General features: G+C 43.0%; 1 protein-coding gene across 1 annotated transcript in view; it reads right to left on the reverse strand.

The window, feature by feature from the left end:
- Nucleotides 1-7,494: 7,494 nt before the first annotated feature.
- The window catches only part of LOC101935599 (1-aminocyclopropane-1-carboxylate synthase-like protein 1), a 35,721-nt gene continuing 26,502 nt past the window's right edge, over nucleotides 7,495-16,713 (reverse strand). The window contains exon 14 of the mRNA XM_065583083.1: nucleotides 7,495-8,336. Within this exon, the coding sequence (XP_065439155.1) occupies nucleotides 8,155-8,336 (182 nt within the window). The 3' untranslated portion in view covers nucleotides 7,495-8,154. The remainder of the gene's footprint in view (nucleotides 8,337-16,713) is intronic.

Raw genomic sequence — 16,713 nt, forward strand, 5'->3', positions numbered from 1 at the left:
ATACTACAGTGTCAACAAACAGCACCCTTGAATCACTAGTCCAAATCTAACCCAGGCTGGTAATGGCCTATCCAGGTACTTGTATGGGCTGTCTCACCATAGTAGCTAAACACGTGTCACGAGGGGAAAAGTTGACAACTCTTGCTCTCTCTCTCACCTTTCCCTGCCACCTCCAGACAGGATTTGGATGTTTGTTTTCTTAAATGAATGGGAGAGAACGAGGGGACTCTTGTAGGAAAGATTGGATAAAGAGATGGGCTTTGCATTTGGCTCAGAACGCGGTAAGGTTAGCAGTCATTTTTATTTCACTTGGCAGTGAGTTATATAGGTATGGTCAGACTCCTGTGAAAGGTCCATCTCTCTGGGTTACAAGCATAATCCTACTGGTCAACTGTTCCAGTGAAAGGCAGCTGTGGTGGTAAATCATGGTCATGGATGAAGCGATCTCTCTGATAAGCCAAGACTATTTCTGTGCAGCTTTGGAAATCAAGACATTGATCTAAAACTGCACTCTGTTCAATAGGGAGCCAGTACCGAGAGGTGAAAGTGTCTTTAAGGGGTCAAGTATCAGAGGGGTAGCCGTGTTAGTCTGAATCTGTAAAAAGCAACAGAGGGTCCTGTGGCATCTTAAGACTAACAGAAGTGTAGGTGATGGCCAGTGGAGTTCTGTTGGTTTCTTTTTTGGGCCTGTCTTGTAGCAGGAGGCTTCTGGGTACACGTCTGGCTCTGTTGATTTGTTTCTTTATTTCCTTGTGTGGGTATCGTAGTTTTGAGAATGCTTGGTGAAGGTGGAAGCTGGAGGCATGAAGGTAGGCGTAGCGGTCGGTGGGTCCGGACCAGTGGCACCACTATGGGCACCCGCATGGCCCCACAATATGCCAACATTTTTATGGCTGACCTGGAACAACGCTTCCTCAGCTCTCGTCCACTCATGCCCCTTCTCTACCTACGCTACATTGATGACATCTTCATCATCTGGACCCATGGGAAGGAGACCCTGGAAGAATTCCACCATGATTTCAACAGCTTCCACCCCACCATCAACCGCAGCCTGGACCAATCTACACGGGAGGTCCACTTCCTAGATACCACTGTACAAATAAGCGATGGCCACATTACCACCACCCTATACCGAAAACCTACCGACCGCTACGCCTACCTTCATGCCTCCAGCTTCCACCCCGGTCACACCACACGATCCATCGTCTACCGCCAAGCACTGAGGTACAATCGCATCTGCTCCAACCCCTCAGACAGAGACCAACACCTACAAGATCTTCACCAAGCATTCTCAAAACTATGATACCCACACAAGGAAATAAAAAAACAAATCAACAGAGCCAGATGTGTACCCAGAAGCCTCCTGCTACAAGACAGGCCCAAAAAAGAAACCATCAGAACTCCACTGGCCATCACCTACAGCCCTCAGCTTAAACCTCTCCAACGCACTTCTGTTAGTCTTAAAGGTGCCACAGGACCCTCTGTTGCTCTTTAAGGGGTGTGGACCCTTGTGGGTAGAATAGAAGTCCAATGCCCACCACAGCTGTATGGCTGCTGTACACAAGGCAACTCTTTGGGCTAGATCCACAAAGGGGACCTGGACTCAGCGATGAAACGCCTAACTTGTAGGTATCCTGCCATCTAGTAGAACCCACAGCCCTCAGTTGTGCACCAAACTGGGTGAGTGTGACATACCCAAGGTACAATCCAGATTAATGAGTAGCTGTGTCACCCCTGCCCTCTAGCCTGGGGTGTCCTTTACAACTGCTGTAGCCTCGAGTCTGGACTGCTCGCAAACAGCCTCTAGCATGCAAGTCACTCCCAGCTGTGTCTGTGTGTGTGCTGAAGCCAGCCAGCCACACCTTGTCTCTTACCAACCTTGGTTATGCTGCTGGGTGACCCTAACACACTCCCAGTCCTGGATTTCCCCCCAAAAATGTATGTCCTGTACTGCCCAGCACCTCTCCTGGACAGTACAAGCTTATATAAAGTTCATTATTGTATTAATAAAAATGATATGCAAACAGTTTGTTACCCCAAATGAAGTTTCGCAAACACTTCAATTCAAACACACTGTATTAGATAAAACAATAACAGTTTATTAACTACAGAGAGACTTTAAGTGAGTACAAGTAATGAGGCATAAAAGTCAGAAATAGTTACAAGATAAATAAAGATAAAATGGAATTGGTGCCTAACTTAACCAACTATGTTAAATTCAAAGCAATGTTTTTCTCATCACATGCTCTCAGCCATCTGACCAAACTTCTTAGATCAGGATCCCTTCTCCAATACAATGGCAGCTTCCTTTGCTCTTTCTGGTGTAGTGAATTGATGGACACAGAGAGAAAGAGGGGTGGGGACTTGGAGTGTTTGTCTCTCATTTTTATGGTGTCAGTCCCCCTCTCTGAAAACAGTTCTAGTTGAGATTCTGGAGACTATAGGAGTCTATAGGAAAGGATATTCCCTGCTGCTTTTCCTCACCTATTGGAGCTTCTTTTTGTTTCCCTTCCTGCTTGAGGACTCTGTTTACTGCTTAAATGCAAACTAAGCAGAGCTGACATTCCTTTGTCTGAGACAGACCTGTTTGCCAACCTCAGTTTGGAACATGGGATGAGATCACCATACAGGGGAATCTTATAACTTCACATACAATGTTGCCAGACATATTTTATCAGGACAATACTGACCAGCAAACAATGAGTTTTCAGATGATACCTTACAAGGCATAGGCGCCAATTCCGTGGGTGCTCCGGTGCTTGAGCACCCATGGGGAAAAATTAGCGGGTGCTTGACACCCACCGACAGCCAAGCTCCCCCTGCCCCTGCCTTGCCTCCTCCTCCCATCCCAAGCATGCCGCGTCCCCGCTCCTCCCAGCGCTTCCTGCCCCCTCGCCGCCTAACAGCTGTTTGGTGGCACTTAGGACTTTCCCAAGAAATAACACAAACACCTACAATATATTCAACACAGTACTTATATTAAACAGGTGACAAATATAACATAACAGGGTAAAACACTATTTTTAGGGTCACCGGTGCCCATGCTGATACTACCTGTGACTTTCCCCAGTCACGTGACCTGATGTAGCAAATGTAAGATTAGTGTCCCACTGGTACGCGTACTTTGTTGAGGCCCTTGATGACCTATGACCACGATATCTTTTCTGCAGTGGTTTAGCAGTGTGGCTGACTGGGTTCAGTACAGCCCAAAGGACTCACAAGTGGGAGAAGGTGTTAAGTCCCTCCACAGGTTTAATAGGCAGCAGGTTATAAAATCCCCAAACCCTTACTCCTTGGCTTGAGGACACAGTTCAGGGAGTAGGGGGTCCCCAAAACAATTTATCTGACTGACTGACTAAAATATGGTTCACTCACAAACTCCATGAATGATCCTCAGGTTGAGAGATGACTCGGTCACTGCAGAGGGTCTGATCTCTGCTGGCAGGGATCCTCTTCAGGCAGGAGTCAGGCTGCTTCTTCTGGTCCCAGGATTTCCCCTCACCACAAAAGGGTGCAGGGCTCAAGGTGCAAATTACACAATTATACTAAAATCTGTAGTCTCCTACCCCAGCATCCAGACACACTTACAGGAGGCAGCAGACCTGGACTAGCAGCCAGAGCAGAGCTGACCATGTGGTGACTGGTCTCACCTAGGGAGCTGGAGGGCTAATTCAGCCTGGCTGGGGAAGTTTCCCAACAAAACTTTACAAACATGGAGTTATCAGTGGAGCGGGAAAAGCCCAGCTGAGGGATCTTGCTTTCAGGTCCCTAGAGGCCAGTTCTCAGGGGGAACCCTGCATGCAGGCCTGGGACTCACCAGCTCCCCACACAGCCAGTCCTGCCCTTCCCTGGCTAGCTCCAGACTGCCTCAAAAAATGGCTTCTCCCCTTTCCTGAGCTCCCTGGGAAGGGCATCTCACTCCCTATTGGTTGCCAGGCAGACTCTGAGGCTACCTTGGCTCCTCCTCCCTACCAGGGACAGTGTGCCTCTCCCTGAGCTGCCAGCAGACAGAGCCCCAGGAATCTAGGTAATCTCCTTGGGGGTTACACTTGTATAACGATTATTACAGCAGTGTGTAGGGTGTGAACACAGGGGTACATGCTGTCACAGTGAGTGCTCTAACTGGGTTACATGATGTAAGAGGGTACCATCACAACTGTATTTTGTGTAGGGCCCAATCTGGTAGGCAACTGCTGAGAACACCTACCGTATCGGGCCCCACTAGAAAGATAGACAAGACAATACCTGGTTTGAGGATCCTGGTCGTCATAGACGCTACGCTGCTCATGGCATGAGGATTTAGGTGGCTTTGTAGATGCCCACTGGCAGAAACGTAGGCACTTACAGGGTTAGACAGAGTGAAGGTTTTGAGGATCTAAATATTGGACTTAGGCACCTAAATCCCTTTGTGGACCTAGCCTTTTGTCTTTTTCTCTATGTGAGGTGAGGGGGCTGAACAGTTGCTACAGACTGTAGAGCAAATGACTTTTGCCCTTAAGGTCCTCAGCTAGGCCAAAGAAACAATGCTGATTATACTGTAGAACTCATTGCCACAGGAAGTCATTGAGGCTAAGAATTAGGGATGTAAGAGTTTAATTGGTTTCTGTTAACGGTTAAACCCGGCTATTGTGTGGCCGCCGGGACCCTGGGCGTAGTTTAACCGTTAACAGAAACCAGTTAAACTCTTACATCCCTAATTCTTAGCCTCAATGACTTGAGAGGTCCCTCCAGGCTGCTGACCCCATGGCCGGGGTTCCTCCGAGCTGCTAGGATCCCTCCGTGCTGTCAGCCCCACAGCGGGGGTCCTGGCTGCCACCCGGCATCACAATGTGCCCAGGGTCCCTCCGGGCTGCTGGCCCCATGGCTGGGGTCCTGGCTGCCGCCCGGCATCACAATGTGCCCAGGGTCCCTCCGGGCTGCTGGCCCCACGGCTGGGGTCTGTCCTGGCTGCCGCCTTGCTGCGGGATGCCGGGCGGCAGCAGAGCCGCAGGTGCGGGGCTCGCAGCCGGGATGTCGGCACGGGTAGCAGCAGAGCTCCAGATGCAGCGGGAGCTGCAGAGATCCCCAGATGTGGGGGCAGCAATAGAGCCCTGTGTAAAATGTGGGGGTGCTGCAGCACCCCCCACACCTCTAGTTCCCCGGGTAAATGTTTAACCATGTAACCGACAGAATTTTAATCGGTTACACGGTTACTTTTTAAAATGTTATTTACATCCCTACTAAGAATTTAACAAGATTCACAAAGGGTTTGGATAGTTATAAAGATATCAAGACTATGTAGAGTTGTTTTAACTAACAATAATAATTTTTGAAGGGTGAGTGAACCTCATGCTTTAGGGCTTAGCCTAATCTCAAACTATTAGAGACCAGGTGGAGACCTATGATGGGAAAAATTATCCCACATCTGCTTACAATAGGGCTCCCCTTCCTCTGAAGCACTTGGTGCTGGTCACCATGTCCTTTCCAGTCAGACAAGGCTGATCCTTAACTCCTGAAGCTGCAGAACAGAGGAAAACCCACTGCAGAGAGCGAGCCTGAAAATGAGAATGATGTATTCCCATAGCCATCCAAGGAAACTAGCTCCTTCAAACTATCAATTGTCATGGTAGAGCCCTTTGGGATGGGGTTGAGTAAGTCACTGCTTGTGAGGGAAACACGTTGTTGCACAAGCTACCCCAGATTCACTTGATGACAACTGGTCGGTCTTCCAAAGGGGGGGAAAAAAAGTTATTTATCTCATCTCTTAGCAATGCAGGATGATACAGGATACATTACCTTCCTGATATTTTTAAATGCTAATTTTTCATTTACTGGAGGATTGTTTTATATATATATATATATATATATATATATATATATATATATATATAATGTGAAGATTATTAAAAAAAAACCTGTTGGGCAAATATATGCATGAAAAACTATTGACACATACACAAGTGAGTAATTTAATTCAGCTGTTTGACTAATGAACTATAATTTGGAGAGCCTATGGCGTTAAATATCAGATAGATTCCAACATAACTATCCCTTCAATTGAAAAGCAAATACATTTCTAGCTAGACAATAAATATGAGTTTAAAACTGCAACCCTTAAGAAGGATTTGAAGGAATCAATTTGACTGCAGAAATTTGTTTTGCAACTTTATATTTAGGCTTGGCAGGATTCATTTAAAAAAAATAATTTCAGCTGATAATATCAATGTTTATTTTTAAGCATTTTTAATTTTGATCCATTTAAATTGTTACTGTTGTGCAAAATTATGAGTTTTAAGCACTTTTAATTTTTTTTTTAAATCAATTTAAATTGTCGGGAGGGTCAGACAATAATTTAACAACAGTAGATGTTGAGATTCAAAAAGTTAAAGTTTTATAACTGTTAAAAACATTATCATGTTAAAATTTATAAAATAAATATTCTTAAATCAAACTCTAGTAAGTTCTCAAGCAGCATTTTTCTTACTTTGCCTATCTGTACATTTCAATTATTATTGATGGAAACATTTTTTCATTGGTCTGTGTGTGTACCATGAAATTGATGGTTACTGGCATTTACTGATAAAAATCTAATCCTCTAAGCCTACTTATATTAGTATTACATAAAAATCCCTACCATTAAAGATGCAAAGTTAAATACTCCTATATTGAAACCATGCAGTGAGCATCAGCCATCGTGCACACTGAATGAGGCAGAGTCCTATGGAAAAGTAGCATATGATCATGTAAAGCCTGTTACCATAGTGCATATGCACAAGGGGGCTACATTAAGACTGCACAGGGAGCCTTAATTCTGGCATTTCTTAACTTTTGACTGCTTGACCTTATAACCTTAATGTTTTAATGTCTCTTTTAAAATTTAATTTCTTACATTTTTAAAGAGCAGCCACTTCCTCCCTATACCCCCCCCCCAAAGCCAAAACAGAAATTCTGTTATGTGGATCCATGTTGACCCTCACTAGAAAGTGAAGAAACACTTGCCAGTGGGATTCACAGCTTAGCTAGCAGTCAGAGGAATGTTGCAACTTGGGAATCCAAGATCAAGTACACTTCTGCCTCTCTACCCCAGCCAGGGGCGCTGGAACAGGGCGGGTTAGGAGTCCATGCCCACCCCCTTTAAAAGTGAGAGGGCTATGCTCTCCCAGTCTTTGCTGGCTGTAAGGGCAAGCGGTGCGGTGCGGGGCCTCAGAAGGAAGGGGCGGCACAAGGGCGGGCAACTAAAGACAGGATTTTATAATGGAACGTGTTATGGTTGTCTAAATATAGGTAGCACGACAACCACCACCTCTAACGGTATTTTAAATGCTATGGAAAGTCCTTTTTTTTCATATTGAGATTCCCTGTAAAAGAGAAGGCTTCTAATTTTGCAATTTAAATTTGCCCCCTTCCCATGCCTAAAATAAATAAAGTTATGAATTAAATCTACAAATATAGGTCTAAACATTGGTCCAACACACATCTACCTGTCAAAATGAATGCATACGACATACTTCTAAATTTCTTTACATTTATATTTTATGAGAAAAACTGATGTTTTTTGCAAAAAAAGATGCAAATATTATAATATACAAATACGCGTTTTTACACATCTGAAAGGAAGCCAGAAAGCCAAAAAAAATGAATATTTCGTAAACAAGTATTTACACTGATGTGCATATTCAGAAAGCTCATGTATGAATTATTTTAACCATCATAAAAAGTTCCCATGTAGATTTTATATATACACATGTCTGTCTGTCTGTCAACTGACAAATTTAGTAAAATTTGACAACCAGTATCAGCTAGTACAACATTTTCAGTCTTCTGATTAAAATATATACTCCATAATATAAAATATTGTGTTCAAGATTCATTAAGGCCCTGAGTAAGCAAACCCACCCTAATCAACAAAGCACTTAAGCATATGCTTAAGACCCACTGACTTTAATGGTATTTAACAGCATGCTTAAAAAGTGGGCTTTAGTGCTTTGCAGAACAGAGGCTAAAGTCAGGGTAGGGGCCAGGTTACTAATATTCTAGGAGTCCAGCTTGCAAATTAGTAACCACAGGCTACAGCAAAGTGAGACTGTCCTCAAGTATTACAGTCAAAGTAACAATTTTAGTAAACACACGCATGCTATATCATGTTTTGTTTAGTCTCCAATTTCATATAAGATTTTAATAGACAACAATTTTTTTCATATCTGAGTATGCTTCTGAAACTTCATCTAATGATGTATTTGCGTGATTCACTGAAGTTTCGTCTTCTAAATTAGATAACTCATCTTCTACAGCAGATTTTTTGTTTGCAACTGGTTCAGCAGTTTCAGTTTGCAGCATTTGCTCAAGTCTCTGTATACCTGTAAAAAGAAAGACACATCAGTATAAGTTTCTTCTCAAGGGAAGCAGTGGTGTTGAAAGTGTCCTTAGCTATACTTTAAACATCTTAGATTGTTGGAAGAGAATTTTAAAAACCAAATTACTTTTCCACAAATGATGCAGAATGCAGGACTACTTTTCCACTAATGATCTTTTTACATTTCTCAGATTGGATAAATAGGTTAATTGCAGGGTTTTTTATTTTCATTTTCAAGTTACATCAATTTTCAAGTTGGTTCTCATGCATGATCAAAATAATGCAGCCGTTGGGTTGCAAATTCTGCAGGAAAAATTTATGTAATAACTTTCCACTGGAACTTTAAAAAAAGTCAAGAGAACATTTCTATTTGACTTCAGTTCGTGAAAAGATTATTTTTACAAAACAAAGTTTTTTTGTTTTTTTTTTAATTTACAAGCTGATGTGGCCAGCTGCAAAGCTTCAACAGATTTCAAATCCATATATCTATGTCCTGCATTTCTTTTCTATGTGGCAACTGCAATTTAAATCACTAAATTCTGTTGTAATTCACACCTTTAGTTATTTCAATGCAAGTCTGTGTGTCAATACTCATTTCAGAATAAAAACGTCTACTGTAAATAGATTTTTTAAAACCAAATTAAGAATTACCGAATTAGGGCATTATCTGAAATAACACTTTGAATTACAACCAATGTAGTTATTTCAGTTCCAGTTACTGTGCAGAGAAGATCTTACTCAGATTGTATAGGAGTTTTGTCTGAGAAAAGAAATTGCAGGATTTGGCCCTTAATCATGAAAATTTAGAATGACAGAGTTAGGCTCTGATCCTGCAAACATACATTTAATTTTATGTAACAACAGTCACATTAAGGTCTTCAAAATGCTACTCACATGCATAAATAAAGCAAAGCATGTGCTTAAGCATTTGCAGGATCAGGACCTTAATTTACATAAACCAATAGATAAGATGTTTACTAATGCCAAAGCGTCCCAACAATTCTCATTACATATCTTCATATCAAACCAGCTTTCCTCCATGACAGAGAGAAATCATGTTTAGGAAACGTCATTTCTATGAAAAGTAGTTCTCTTATTTATATTGTGGTGCTGACAGCCAGCCAGCCAGCCAGCCAACTCAGATCACAACCTCAAGGAAATGTTAAGTGTACCAATTCACTGGTTAGGATAGAACAAAGGGGGATGTTATCCCATTACATGTACATGGCATATGCCAGGAATTACCTTTGCTCTAAATGCATGAAAGCTAGTGAAATGCTAATGTTATTGTCTTCACCTGTTTCCTGTGGTTACTATCTTTGTACTTAGTCAGCCTTTAATCACAAAATGTATTAACTTTTAGATGAGAAATTACCACTTAATATGTAAAACTGCATGAAAATAATACAGCAATCCAGAAGCAATGCTTCAACTAAATGCATTATGACAGGTTTCAAAGTGGTAGCCGTGTTAGTCTGTATCAGCAAAAACAAGGAGTTGTCCTTGTGGCACCTTAGAGACTAACAAATTTATTTGGGCATAAGCTTTCTCCATTCTTTTCCCTCACTCTCACAGACCTTGGGAGACAGCCCAGTCCTTGCCTACAGACAACCTGAAACAAATACTCAACAAAAACACCACCCCAGGAACCAAACCCTGCAACAAATCCCGGTGCCAACTCTGTCCACATATCTATTCAAGGGACACCATCATAGGACCTAACCACATCAGCCACACCATCCGGGGCTCGTTCACCTGCACATCTACCAATGTGATATATGTCATCATGTGCCAGCAATGCCCTCTGCCACGTACATTGGCCAAACTCCACAGTCTCTACGCAAAAGAATAAATGGACACAAATCTGACATCAGGAATCATAACATTCAAAAACCAGTAGGAGAACACTTCAATCTCTCTGCTCACTCAATAACCGACCTAAAAGTGGCAATTCTTCAACAAAAAAAACTTCAAAAACAGACTCCAACGTGAAACTGGAATTAATTTGCAAACTAGATACCATCAAATTAGGCCTGAATAAAGACTGGGAGTGGTTGGGTCATTACAAAACCTAAACTTAATTTCCCCATTACTAATTTCTCCCTACTGTTACTCACAACTTCTTGTCAACTGTCTGTAATGGGCCACTCTCTTACCACTTCAAAAAGTTATTTTTCCCCTCTTGGTATCCTGCTGTTAGTTGATTTATCTCATTAGATTGACCTCACACTTAGTAAAGCAACCCCCATACTTTCATGTATTTATACCCGCTCCTGTATTTTTCACTTCATGCATCTGAAGAAGTGGGCGCTAGCCCACGAAAGCTTATGCCCAAATAAATTTGTTAGTCTCTAAGGTGCCACAAGGACACCTCGTTGTAAATGCATTATGTGTGCCTCTGCAATTGAATGGCCCATTAAAAGGGATTGAAAGCCTCAGAACTGTAAATGAAGAAACATTAACTTCAAAGCATGCGTCTTTACATTCAACAATGGGAAACCCACAAACTTTGTCTGCATTTAGTCAACAAAGCAAGAGCTGTGCGGTGCTGTCAGACTGGCACCCTGGGAGCAATTCTGCATCTCTGATCTATTTAGTTGATGTCAGGGGGCGTTCCAGATGCATGACAGGTCCCCAAAGCCATTTTGGGCAACCCTGAGGGACTTGTGGGAAACTAGCAGATATCACATCATGGCTATCATTTGGATTTAAAACTTTGACTCACCTGTTATGTATTTTATTTGATTTAAATCTCTCAACAACTCTCCATTCTTTTCTCAGCTAATATATCTTTAGTTAGTTTACTAAAGGATTGGCTATCAGCATTGTTTTTGGTGTGAGAGCCAGAGTATCCACTGACCTGGAGTAAGTGACCAACCCTTTGGGGTTGGAAGATCCTAATGTGAAGTGATTTTTGAATACAAGCTTATTAAAACCAAAGTCCAGTTTGTCTGAGTGCCAAGATATGCTGGAAAACCTAAGGGGATTGTTGCTGGCTCCACAGTAAAGCTAATATAGTACTCCAGAAATGCATGCTTGTTACTGGTTTGGTAAGATCTAATTACACTGCTCTACAGCCAAAATGCTTCTGAAATAAATGTAGTCAAACTTTCCTAATTCTGGGTCACTGAGAACGAAAATGATGCTTAAAATTGTTGATTGGCTCTAGTTTTCAAGATATGCTATTGGGTCAGTATATACGACCCTTGACTTGGGAATGGCGGAGGGTAAGTGAGTTCTAAAGGGAAGGGATCTCAATTTAAACCAGAAATGACTAAAATACATCTTTGACTGGATCTATGAATAAATCTATGACTGGGTTTGGACAGTACTTGCTTTTTAGGCAAAACAATGAATGATGCAATCTGAAGCTGGTATTGCATCATACATGATATGAATTGCATCATGTTATTCCTAGAAGTCATGGATGATGCAATCATAACAAAGCTTACATCACTCTGCTGAACAAATTGCCCTATATCAGCTCTAGAAATCATACAGTGTCGTGCTCTCTTATTTGTCAGTGTTTGATTTTGCAAAGAGACACATTTCTGTTTAGCCAAAGTGAGCAGAGATGCCTCGTACTTGTGTGAACAGTGCAGATAACTTGCGCTATGTTTGTGGTGAAGTGACTTTTGCATCACAAAAGTGCAGTATAACCACTATGGTTAAGAAAGCCTATCACCTTTATTTTGGCTGCAAAACTGGAGATCAGGACAAGAGGTGGGCCCCACACATATGCTGCAACACTTGTGCAACAAATCTTCGCCAGTTGTTGAACAGGAAAAGGAAATCTATGCCTTTTGCAGTGCCAATGATTTGGAGAGAGCCAACAGATCATACCAGCAATTGTTACTTCTGCATGGTGCCTCCAGTTGGGAAAGGTGTGTCAAAGAAGAAAAAGTGGACTGTGCATTATCCAAACATTCCATCAGCTATACGCCCAGTACCCCATGGAGAAGGACTGCCGGTTCCTGATGCACCAGAATCATTCTCACTTGAGTCAGACAAGGAAGAGGAAGAGGATGAAACTTCTGGTCGTGAAGCATCAATGTCACAAGACCCACATTTTCTCCCATCCTCCTCCTCTGAGCCACACCTCATAACACAAGGTGAACTGAATGACCTTGTCAGGGATTTGGAACTACCCAAGAGTAAGGCAGAGCTGTTGGGCTCCAGACTACAGCAGTGGAATCTCCTGGCAGGTGATGTTAGGGTTTCCATGTTCCGTGACCGTCAAAAGGATCTTGTCCCATTCTTCTTCATGGAAGGTGATCTTGTAGCCTGCAACAACATCGATGGTGTGATGGCAGCCCTCAACATCGTTCACGATCCAGGTGAGTGGAGACTGTTCATTGATTCATCGAAGATGATTCTTAAAGCTGTTTTACTGCATAATGGCAATGTTTTGCCATCAATTCCAGTTGGTCATGCAGTCCATATGAAGGAAACCTATGACAACATGAAACAACTTTTGAGGTGCATAAACTATGACCAACATCAGTGGGAGCTTTGTGTCGATTTGAAGGTTGTTGCTCTCTTGCTTGGTCTACAGACTGGATACACAAAGTACTGCTGTTTTCTCTGCGAATGGGATAGTCGTGCAAGAGATTCCCACTACATCAAGAAAGATTGGCCACTCCGACAGTCATTGGAGCCTGGGAGGAAAAGTGTTCAGCATCCACCACTTGTTGAATCAAGGAAGATTTTGTTCCCACCCTTACACATCAAGCTGGGTCTGATGAAGAACTTTGTCAAGGCCATTGACAAAACACAAGCAGCTTTCAAGTACCTCCATGGAAAATTTCCAAGGTTAAGTGAAGCTAAGATAAAGGAAGGTGTCTTTGTTGGTCCTCAGATTCGTGAACTTCTTCGAGATGATGCATTTGACCATGCACTGCGTGGCAAGGAAAAGACGGCATGGAAAGCCTTCCAGTTAGTGGCAATAAATTTTCTCGGAAACAACAAAGCAGACAACTACAGGTTGTTGGTGGAAAACCTCCTCAAGGCATACAAAAGCCTTGGTTGCAACATGTCACTAAAGATACATTTTTTGCACTCTCCTCTAGATTTTTTTTCCACCGAACTGCGGAGCAGTGAGCGACGAGCACGGCGAGCGATTTCACCAGGACTTTGCAACAATGGAGAAACACTATCAGGGAAAATGGAGCCCATCAAGGCTTGCAGACTATTGCTGGACAGTGACAAGAGATGCTCCATTTAATGAATACAAGAGACAAGCCAAGAAGCGCCGAGTAGACACTGAATAGGACTAAACTATGTACATAATAGTTTTTTGCCTTTTGTTTCATAATAAATTTTATTTATATAACCCTTTTGCTGATTTTTAAAGTGTTACATAAACAGGACAGGTGAAATATTATCATGTAAAGCAACCATAAACACATGAAAAGACCTAGGTTTACAATTTATGATTAAAACTCTACTATCTACACAATATACATAGACATAAAATGTAAAAACTTAAATATCTTAGAAACAGTAGCCAATCAGTTGTTTTAATTGTCATATTTGAATTCAGCACATCAAAATATATAATAAATAGCACATTTTATCTCTGAAGCAGACGACTTCTCAAAAATTGTAGACCAGTGTTATAGAATATATCACCAGTATGGGCTGTGATGCTGTATGGAATATGGGAGACACTATGATATTGTTGATACCAATATTATAAAATTTTAAGCAATCTGACCAGATATGTTGTTTGAGGTATCTGCAAAAATGTTATAAATTGCCTAGTTTGATAATCTTGTTTATATGTTTGTATCACCTTTGTATTACGAGTTATATATATGTATGGTATACCTGTATTTCCAAACTTGTGATACCCCCAGACAGATTGGCATCAGGGCACTGCCTAGCCTGTTTGATGGCCCATCAAGGGTCATCAACTGTACAATTAACCCATTGAAAGAAACCAGGGGATACACCTTACGAGTCAGCAAGGCATGTGGTATGCTTATGGAAAGAATGCTAAGACTCTACCATGCTATGTGCTGTAAAGCTTGTGTTTGTGGACACAGGAAGTACAAGCCACATGGCAAAAGAATATTAAAGGCAGTTGCATCACCTCCATTTGTCTTCATTCCTGATTCTTCCCTTGGAGAGACCTTTCTACAAACGAAGCTTTGAACAAAGGACTGAATGATCCATCCAAGCTGTGGATGTGTTCCAGAGAGATTTTCAAACCAGCAAACTCACCAGTACTGCTAAGAACCTGATACAGTAACTCCTCGCTTAACATTGTAGTTATGGTCCTGAAGAATGCTACTTTGAGCAAAACAATGTTAATCGAATCCAATTTCCCCAAAAGAATTAATGTAAATGGGTGGGAGAGGGGTTAGGTTCCAGGGATATTTTTTTTGCCAGACAAAAGACTATATTTTACATATTCACACACACACACACACACACAGTTTAAGTTTTAAACAAACAATTTAATACTGTACACAGCAACGATGATTGTGAAGCTTGGTTGAGGTGGTGAAGTCAGAGGGTGGGATATTTCCCAGGGAATGCCTTACTGCTAAATGATGAACTAGCATTCGGCTGAGCCCTCAAGGGTTAACACATTGTTGTTAATGTAACCTCACACTCTACAAGGCAGCATGAATGGAGGGAGGGGAGACAGCATGGCAGACAGGGACAGAGACAACCGTGTGTGAGAGAGACTCGCATTGCCCCTTTAAGTACACTGGCCCCACTCTAAGTACACTGCCTTTTTAAGTAGATCAGCAAGTTGAGAGGCAGCTGCTGCCAGCAAGCTCCCTTCGTCCTGTCCTGAGCCCTGTCATGTCCCCCGCTCTGTTCAGTGGAGATGGGGAAAAGAAGCAGAGGGGAAGGAGACACCCCGACATTAGCACCCTTCTCCCCCCCCGCCACACACACACACACACAGAGCAGGCTGGAGGCTCCCGGGAGAAGCTCCAAGGCAGAGGGCAGGAGCAGCACACTGCCGTGTGGAAGGGACAACTGAACTGCCCGGCACTTGATAGCCTGCTGGGTAGCTGACGCACAGGGAACTTAGGGGAGTGAAGAGCTGATGGGGGGCTGCCGGCCTACCCTGGTTCCAAGCCCCCACCAGCTAGCTCCAATGGGCTACTCTTTCTGCAAGCAGTGGACAAAGCAGGCGGCTGCCAAACAAGGTTATAAGGGAGCACTACGCAACTTTAAACGAGCATGTTCTCTATTTGATCAGCGATGTAACAATGTTAACCGGGACAACGTTAAGTGAGGAGTTACTGTATATGGACTTTGAAGTCTCTGTACGTATCTGACTGCTTTACCATTTAACAACTCTCTTCTTGTTCTTTTTTCTTTGTAATAAACCTTTAGTTTTAGATGCTAAAGGATTGGCTGGCAATGTGGCTGGCCCTTTGGTGTTCAGAAGAATATTTTGTATAGTGAGAAGAGTTTTTAATTAACTCCTCACCTTACTGCACCTTGTTTGGGAGCCAGAAAACTGGAATGCAATAAAGGGGGCTATATGATTTCTTTTTTAGCTTCTTGATAACCAGTGTAGGGAATCAGGACCACAGTTTGTGACTGGTTGGTGAGTCTACTTCAATGTGAACCACCAGTCTTGGGAGTATCTGCTCTCCCTTTTGCAGCCTGCCCTGATCTTGGCATTTTCAGTGAGGGCTACACCAGGCACCCTGGGTCACATGGGCTGTCTACCCTGTTTTCTGACAGTCTGACCTAAGATTAGCACTCCCAGTAGTGAGCCACATATCAGACACCGTGACATATATGCTCCACTGGCATGCTAGAAACCCACACAACAGAATCATGTTAGTGCACAATTACCAGAAATAAGACTGGCAACTTTAATTTAATCTATCAAGCGGAGTTAAAGGCAGAAATTAAACAAAAGGTCAGACTACATGATCTGGTGGTCCCTTCTAGCCTTAAACTCTAAGAATATGAGCATAAAAAGTGAAAAGTAATTTACCTTTATAAAATTATTTCAGTTTAAACAATCATCTAAAGCAGAGGTGAGCAAACTTTTTGGCCTGCGGGCCGCATCGGGTTTTGTAAATTGTATGGAGGGCTGGTTAGGGGAGGGGGTCGTGGCCCGGCTCCCCCCCCCCCCCCCCCCGGGACTCCTGTCCCATCCAACCCCCCCTGTTCCGACGGCCCCTCTGGGACCCCTGCCCCATCCACACACACCCTCCTTCTGTCCCCTGACCGCCCCATCCAACCCCTCCTCTCATTCCTGATGCCTCCCTCCCCCTGGGACCCATCCAACCTTCTCCCTGTCCCCTGACTGCCCCTGGAACCCCTGCCCCTGACTGCCCCCCCATCCAACCCTCCCCCTCCTTCCTGACTGGCCCCCAGGACCCCTGTCCCCATTCAAC

Source organism: Chrysemys picta, chromosome 2 (genome assembly GCF_011386835.1).
Source record: "Chrysemys picta bellii isolate R12L10 chromosome 2, ASM1138683v2, whole genome shotgun sequence".
NCBI classification, from domain to species: Eukaryota; Metazoa; Chordata; order Testudines; family Emydidae; genus Chrysemys; species Chrysemys picta.